Source organism: Giraffa tippelskirchi, chromosome 11 (assembly GCF_054371585.1).
Source record: "Giraffa tippelskirchi isolate mGirTip1 chromosome 11, T2T-mGirTip1v1.2.pri, whole genome shotgun sequence".
Classification (NCBI taxonomy): domain Eukaryota; kingdom Metazoa; phylum Chordata; class Mammalia; order Artiodactyla; family Giraffidae; genus Giraffa; species Giraffa tippelskirchi.
This window is the reverse complement of record NC_137285.1, coordinates 149,047,449-149,056,126: the sequence shown is the minus strand read 5'-3', so window position 1 is coordinate 149,056,126 and position 8,678 is coordinate 149,047,449. Positions and strand designations below refer to the sequence as shown.

The window sequence follows — 8,678 nt, the reverse complement described above, 5'->3', positions numbered from 1 at the left end:
ATGCTGTGGATGATTTTGTGCATCATCAAGAAGAATTCCTGCACATCGTATAAATACGCTCACGATCTCCCTCAACAAGCAGAGCTGGACCCCCACAGACACTTCAATCTCGTGTTCCCTAGGTAGGTGAGATAATAAGGTTTGTAGCCTCACAGGATGTCTGTCCCCTGAGAGCTCCATGACTACATAACTCCCTCCTGGTTTCCACGCGACTCCAACTGTCATCATAGCAGAGAGTGCGGTCGAAGAGTTGGAGTTACTTTGACCATTTATTTTCCTTTTCATCTGTTAATAATCATCTAGTAGCAACAATGACCTTCCCCTAAACTGTGATATTGCTAAGAACATTCAACAACGTCCAGGGAAAATAACCCTAAATAACTGTGGTGATGACTGTGATTGTGATGGTCACCCTTTACCAAGTATGAGGTACTTTTGGACTTTCTTATTTTCTTATCATAGCAAGAGTCTTAAGGGAGGGGTAACTTTCTATTATTTCCATCTTATAGATGGAGATATCAAAGTTCAAAGAGGTGAAGTGACTTATCTAAGAAGAGTGACCAGCAGATCAAAGAGTAGAATTTGAGTAAGTTGGTTTCAATAGTATTTTTTCCTTTCAGTTTCTTCCTATCTCTAGAGAATTTAATGCATTCTGGCCAAACACTGAAGAACAACAGCACAATAGGGTGTTTATTTTTTTTTCATAGATTGAACCTCTGATTTAAGATCCACTCATATATGAAGGTGCTAGACTTGCATGTTGAATTGTTCCAGGAATAAGATAAACCTTTAAATCTACTAGATGAAATCTAGTGTCTGCATAAATTTGCATGGATAGAGGTAATCAGAAAAATCTCTTTAGAGAAAGGAACAGGTCTCTCATTTATTCAGTTCGATGGGCATGATGTTTTGAAGATTTCTTCTGTTTCATGTAATTGGGAATTGCACATCTAAAAAATATAAAGATCCTATTAGAACATGGATACTTATTGTGTGACTAAGAGGAAAAACACAAAAATATCTTGAGTGTCTGCTAAGTATAAACTTATTTAACTTTGAACAAATTAAGCTTTTTTAATCTGTTCTGTCTTTCAAGTAATGTAATAATATTAGTCATTCTGACTAATCCCGAAGTTGTAGTAGTTTCTCTCTCTTCACCCATATCCCTCTCTCCTTTGCTTCCCCTTTGGTAACCACCAGTTTGTTTTTTCAGTCTGTGAGTCTGTTGTTGTTTTTTAGTTGTATACATTCATTTGTGTTATTTTTTTAGAGTCCACGTATAAATGATATCACATAGTATTTGTCTTTCTCTGTATTATTTCACTAAGCATATTATCTAGGTCTATCTGTGTTGCTGCAAATGGCAGAATTTCCCTCTTCTTTATGGCTGAGTAATATTCCATCATGTTGATGTATATGCACCATATTCTCTTTAACTGTTCGCCTGTTGATGGGCGCTTGGGCTGCTCCATGTCTTGACTATTGTAACTAGTGCTGCTGAACATTGGTGTGCATGGTTCTCTCCTAATTATTTTGTTTTCTCAGATATATGCCCAGAAGTGGGATTGCTGGGTCATATGGTAATTGTGTTTTTAGGTTTTTGAGCAACTTCTCTACTGTTGTCCATAATGGCTGCCACCATATATTCCCACCAACAGAGTATGAAGACTCACTTTTCCCAAAATCCTATCCAACATTTGTTATTTGTAGAATTTTTGATGATAGCAGTTTTGACAGGTGTGAGGTGATAACTCATTGTGGTTTTAAGACATGTTTTATTTAACCGTCTTTCACTACCATATACAGATGTTCTGATGCAACAAAAAAGACAATGTCAGTTGAAGTAAAGTTAATTCAATTTCACATTAATCTTATTAAACTACTGTAGTTTAATACAAAAATAATTGTGGTTATTTTGTAAACGTTGACTTGGCAGTCTGAGCTGCTCTGGTTAGCAACTAATCTGATAATATTGCTTAAATCCTTTCTTTTATTTTTTTATCTGAATTCACTTTTCTATGAATTTAGGAGATTGGATGTGTTATCTCCAAGTCCTTTTACCTGGACTATTCTATGGCTTATTAATAATTCAAAATTGCATTTGGTTGTCATGGCCGTGCTTTAATCTAAAAACTCCTGGAAACAAGTTATTGCAATACTGAAATAAGGCACAGAGTAAACACGTTGACTGATTTCAGTAGAGCCTTTCCTCTATTTATCATCCCGATTCTATTTTCCCATTACTACAGAGCAGCCACACAATTCCCAGTTGATCTCCGTGGAAACACTACAGCGGTGACTGAGTTCGTCCTTGTGGGGTTGTCCGATGACCCGGAAGTGCAGATCCTGCTCTTCATCACCTTCTCTCTCATCTACCTCCTCACCCTGGCTGGGAACCTGGGGATGACCGAGCTGATCCTGCTGGACTCTCGTCTCCACACGCCCATGTTCTTCTTCCTCAGCCACCTCTCCCTGATGGACTTCGGTTACTCCTCAGCTGTCACTCCCAAAGTGATGGCAGGACTCCTCACAGGAGACAAAACCATTTCCTACGATGCTTGTGTCACCCAGTTCTTCTTTTTCGTAGCCTTTATCACTGTAGAAAGTTTCCTCTTGGCCGCAATGGCTTATGACCGCTCTGCAGCCGTGTGCAAACCCCTGCACTACACCACCGCCATGACAACCAAGGTGTGCGCGCGTCTGGTCATAGGCTGCTACTTCTGTGGTTTCCTGAATGCCTCCATCCACACGGGGAACGTTTTCAGGCTCTCCCTCTGTAGGTCCAACGTGGTCAATCACTTCTTTTGTGATGCTCCTCCTCTGCTGGCTCTCTCATGCTCAGATAACCACGTCAGTGAGATGGTTATTTTCTTTGTGGTGGGTTTCAATGACCTCTTTTCTATTCTGGTCATCTTCATCTCCTATCTGTTTATATTTGTCACCGTTCTGAGGATGCGCTCATCTGAAGGACGCCAGAAGGCCTTTTCCACCTGTGCTTCCCACCTCACTGCTGTCTCCATCTTCTATGGTACAGGCATCTTCATGTACTTACAGCCCAGCTCCAGCCACTCCATGGGCACAGACAAAATGGCGTCCGTGTTCTACACCATGGTCATCCCCATGCTGAATCCACTGGTCTACAGCTTGAGGAACAAACAGGTCAAGAGTGCGTTTAAAACGGCTGTGGGGAAGGCAAAGTCTTCTATAGGATTTGTATTTTAATTACATTAAACCTACAATAAGGCAACTTTATCCACCTCCAACTATCTGGGGAAAATATTTACCTGTCTACCCCACACATTTCTAAATTCTTATGGCAATTTTTCCAGCTGTTGATTAAGTCCACAAATTAAAATCTCCAAAAATGTGATAACAAGGAAGAATAGGTTAAGAAGACTCATCCAGGAACATGGGATTTTTATTTTAAAAATTCCTCTTAATAAGCCTATTCACCCACACTCTCACATGAGCATATACATTTACACGTATGTATTAGCATATGCACACGTGTACATTCATGAGAAACTCATGAAACCCACACATCTACAGAAGAGAAATTAGTTAAGACATACATTAGATGGGTCTATTATTATAATAGAATTCAAAACAATTATTTTGGTATCTGGGAACACATTTTTAGTATAAATATTTGACTTAATGTAAATAAGATATGCATGTTTGGTTTTTTAAAAATTGTATTTCAATTGATCTTTTTCACATTGAAAAAGCAATAGGTTCCTATTTAAAAAAAAAAACCCTTTATGAAAGCGCTTCCAAAGCTTTTTGAGTATAGATTATTGATTCTTTGTTTACTCCTATTTTTAATAAAACTTCATGCCTTTACACAGGCATTTATTTTCTAAAATAAATTTTCGTATAAGTCATACCTAAAAATAATGTTTATATGACATTTTAAATAGAGAAAATATACAGAAATATAGGAAAAAGAAAAGGGTCATAAAGGCAAGTTTAATTTACTCAAATAAAAGTATAATATTTAATTAAAATTTTTTAAGCACCAAGAATTATAATAGTATTAGTAACTTCTTTGCATATAAATGCTATGAATTTGTTGCTGTCCAAAGGCACTAATATTTTGAATCTCAATATGTTAACAGTTTTGAATTATATATATGTCCATTCTTATTTCTTATATATATCCATTCTTTTCCTCAGATTTGGCATGTTTTTGCTATTATTTCTTCAAAGATTTTCTGTCCCTTTCTCTCTCTCCTTTTGGGAATTGCATTATACATATGTTGGTTCTTTTGGAGTATCCCACTGTTCGCTGAGACTTTATTTGTCTTTATTCTCTTTTATCTCTGTTCCTAGGACTGTATATTCTCAACTGACCTATCTTAAGGTTCACTGTTTTTTATCTTCTGCCAGCTTAAATCTGCTATTCACACACTTTAGTGAATTTTATACTTTACACATTTGATTTTTTAATTTGATTTATTTATTTATGTCCTGGGAAAAGACTGCTAGAGGTCTACTCTACCCAGAGAAAGTCAGGATCACTGAGAAGGGCCCCACCTCTGAGACCAAGGAGAAGATTTCTGTGTAAGATGAAAGCCATATCAAAACAGTAGAGGAAGTACTCTGCTTTTGACAAGGGGGCTAAGCAACTTTGAGCAGTAAGGAAACACAGTCTACTGCTCGGCGGGGGCAAGGTCATGGAGATCCTGTCTAAGGGTCAAGTGCAAAGGAAAGGTTTAAAACCGAGAAGGTAACAGATATTGAGAAATATCTTGTAAACCAGCCTCCATCCTAAACCGTGGCCAGGCTATATGAAGTCTCTTCGTATGTGATTCACTGACAGTAACTATAGAAACAAGATCCAAATTCAGTTTGACTCATCTGTAACTAGCTTGACTCAGCTGTCTACACTAATATTCTAGCCAAACAACAACAAGAACAAAAAGGAGGCCTATCTTCAGGCACGAAATCTACCACAAGCTTTATTGCTTCATACACAATGTTTGGCTTCCAAAACAAAATTTCAAGAAATACAAAGAGGCAATACATTCCTAAGCGACAAAGCAATCAACCAAATCAAATGCTGATATGACAGAGATACTGAAACTATCAGAGAGGCCACACAAAATATTGGATATGCCAAAAAGTTCATTCGAGTTTTTCTGTAGCGTCATAAAGAAACCCTAACAAATATTTTGGCCAACCAATACATGTGATTAATATGTTAAAGATTCTGGTGGAAAAGTTGGAAAAATATAACAATCAGGCTGATGATTTTGATAAAGGAATGAAAACTTATAAGAAATGATCAAATGGAAATGCTAAGGTTCAGAGCATCCACAACTGCATGGTCCACGTAAAAATTCTGGCTAGGACTTCTACTACTATAATGAAGTGGTTAGAGAGGGCACCCTTGTCTTGTTCCTGACCTTAGAGAAAAGCTTTCAATTCTTCACTGCCAAGTATGATATAGCTGTGGGTTTGTCATGTATAGTCTTTATTAGTACATTCCATTCATACCTAATTCACGGAGAGCTTTTATCATGAAAAGCTGTTGAATTTTGTCAAATGCTTTTTCTACATCTGTTGAGATAATCAAATGAGTTTTGTCTTTCATTCTATTAATGTGATATATTACATTGATTTATTTGCATATGTACAACTCTCCTTTTCATCATTGTGTGTGATCAAATCTAATAATATATAAAATGTTTAAAAAGTCATGACCAAGTGGGATTTCAAGTTAATTGCAAGTGGGATTTCAAAATAATGTCTTATATTAAGATGCTGTGGAATTTTTTATTTGTATTTTTTTGTTCTCTTTTAATTAATTTCTATTGAGGTAACATTGATTTATAACATTATGTAAGGTTCATGTTTACTGTACATATTTCTAATTCTGTAGGCACTAAAGCAGCCTCACCACCAAAAACTTAGTTTCCATTTATTCATTACATTGATTCCCTTTACCAGTTTTGTCCTCCCCACTGCCCCTTCCTCTCTTGTAACAACTACTCTGTTCTCTGTATCTGTATGTTTGTTTCTGCTTGGTTTGGTGTGTTCATTTACTGTCTGCTTCTTTTTTAAATTTATTGGAGTATAGTTGATTTACAATGTTGTGTTGGTTTCAGGTGTACAGCAAAGTGAGTCATTTATCATATATGTACTTTGTTTCAGATTCTTTTCCCATATAGGCCATTAGAGAGTATTGAGTAGAGTGTCCGTGCTGTTCAGTAGGTCCTCATTCGTTATCTAGCTGTCTATAGGTAGTAGTATGTATACGGCAGCTCCCATCTTCCAATTTATCCCTCTTCCTCCTTAACCCTGGTAGCCATAGTTTATTTTTTTCATTGTAACTATTTCTGTTTTGCAGATAAGTTCATTTATACTACCCCTCTTAGATTCCACATAAAAGCAATATCATATGATATTTGTCTTTGTTTGACCTCGCTTAGTCTGACAATCTCTAGGTCTATCCACATTGCATGTTTGTTTGTTCTATATTCCACATATGAATGAAATTATATGGTAGCACTAGACTAAAACCATATAATCATCTCAATAGATGCAGAAAAAGCCTTGGACAAAATTCATCATTTATTCACAGTAAAAACTCTCCAAAAGGTATTAGTAGTGGGAAACTTCACAAACATGATTAAAAAACAGCTATGAAACACAGCTGGCTTCACACTTTATTTATGATGAAAGACTGAATGCTTTTTTCCTAAGATTAGAAATAGGCAAAGATATCTCCTCTTACCACTTCTATCCATCGGATAGACATTAATACAGCAAAGCAAGAAAAAAAGAAAAAGAACACATTGGTTGGAAAGGAATAAATAAAATTCCCACAATTCAGAGAATATATGACTTTCTGCTTATAAAATCACAAAGAAAATAACAAAACTTAGAACTAATGAGTTTAGCAAGTTATCAAGAAGATAGATCAATATTCAAAAATTCATCATAATTCTATATAATGTCAATAAATGATTGGAAATTGTAATTTTATTTATTTTTTGTTTGTTTTTTCCTTTGTATTTTATTTTATTTTTAATATACTTATTTTAATTGGTGCTAATTACTGTACAATATTGTAGTGGTTTTTGCCATACATTGACATTAATCTGCCGTGGTTGTACATGTGTTCCGCATCCTGAACCCCCCTCCCTTCTTCCTCCCCATCCCATCCCTCAGGGTCATCCCAGTGCACCAGCCCTGAGCACCCTGTCCCATGCATCGAACCTGGACTGGCAATCTATTTCACATATGATATACAAATTGTAATTTTAAAGCAGTACCATTTGTAATAGTTACCAATGATGTAAAGTACTTAGGTATAAACCTTGCAAGATATGTGTAAGATGTGCTGAAAACTATGAAATTTTGAGGCTCCCCTGGTGGCTCAGTGGCAAAGAACCAGCCTGCCTATGCAGGAGGTACAGGTTCGATCCCTGGGTCAGGAAGATCCCCTGGAAAAGGAAACGGCAGCCCACTCCAGGATTCTTGCCTGGAGAATTCTATGGACAGAGGAGAGTGATGGGCTACAGTCCCTAGGGTTGCAAAAGAGTTAGACATGACTTAGTGATTAAACAACAATAAAAAATGAATCAAATATGATAAATGGAGAAATTCACTACATTCATGGATTGAAAGACTAAATAATTTTAAGATATCTGTGTTTTCAAATCCAAGAAAGAATTTTTGTAAAAATTGGCAAGCACATTGGAATATTTATATGGAAAATCAAAGAAATTAGAATAACCGAGATAATTTCAAAGAGCAGCAAAGTTGAAGCACTCACATTCCTCCTTTCCAGATTCACCCTTAAACTACAAGAGTCGAGTAGTGCGGTATTGGACAAAGGGTAGCGGCATTAGACTAAACGCTACTGGAGCTCGATACAGATTTGAGAAATATAGCAATATCGATGCAGTTAGTTGACATTCGACAATTTTTGCAAAGGCAGTTTTAAATAGAAACTACAGTATGTATTTTCAACTGATATAGTTGGAATGCTTATTAAAAACTCTAAAAGGCATGTTACAAACCAGGGAAAGTGTTTATAAATCACATATCAGTCCTTATCAGTAAAGGACTTGCATTTTGGAATACACAAAGTATTCTCACATTGCTATCGTAATAAAACTAACACAGTAAAATGAGCAAAAGATTTTAACAGAGACTTCACAAAAAAGGATAGTAGGGATGGCAAATAAGCACATGAAAAGATGTTCAACATAATCAGTCATCAGGGAAATGCAAACTAAAAGAGAGTGGGAGACACTACAAGCCTACTAGAGTAATTTAAAAATCTTGTACATATCAAATACTGCCAAAGATACGAAGCAATCAGAACTCTCATACATTGTTGGCAGGAAAGCAGAATAGTATACCATTTTGGAAGACAGGTTGACTATATCATATAACCCAGAAATTTCATTCCTAAGAATCTATCCAAGTGAAATATAAGCATATGCTCACATAAAAGTCTGTATGTGAATGTTTATAGACACTTTATTTGTGATAGCTAAAAACTGGAAACAACCCAATTTTCTTTCAACTGTGGAATGGATAAACACTCTATGCTGAATACACAGATCGCCTCTCAGCGATAAACAGGAACCGACTGCAGGACAACTACACAAATCCACAACTTGCGAATTCATTATGCGAAGAGAAAGAAGCCACCCTCAAAA

General features: G+C 36.3%; 1 protein-coding gene across 1 annotated transcript; it reads left to right on the top strand.

Moving 5' to 3' along the window:
- On the top strand, window positions 1-3,222 carry LOC145525302 (olfactory receptor 5B12-like). Its single transcript, XM_081538096.1, has 2 exons — window positions 1-122; window positions 2,250-3,222. The coding sequence occupies exons 1-2, from the start codon at window positions 1-3 to the stop codon at window positions 3,220-3,222; spliced, it is 1,095 nt and encodes a 364-aa protein (XP_081394222.1).
- Window positions 3,223-8,678: the final 5,456 nt, after the last annotated feature.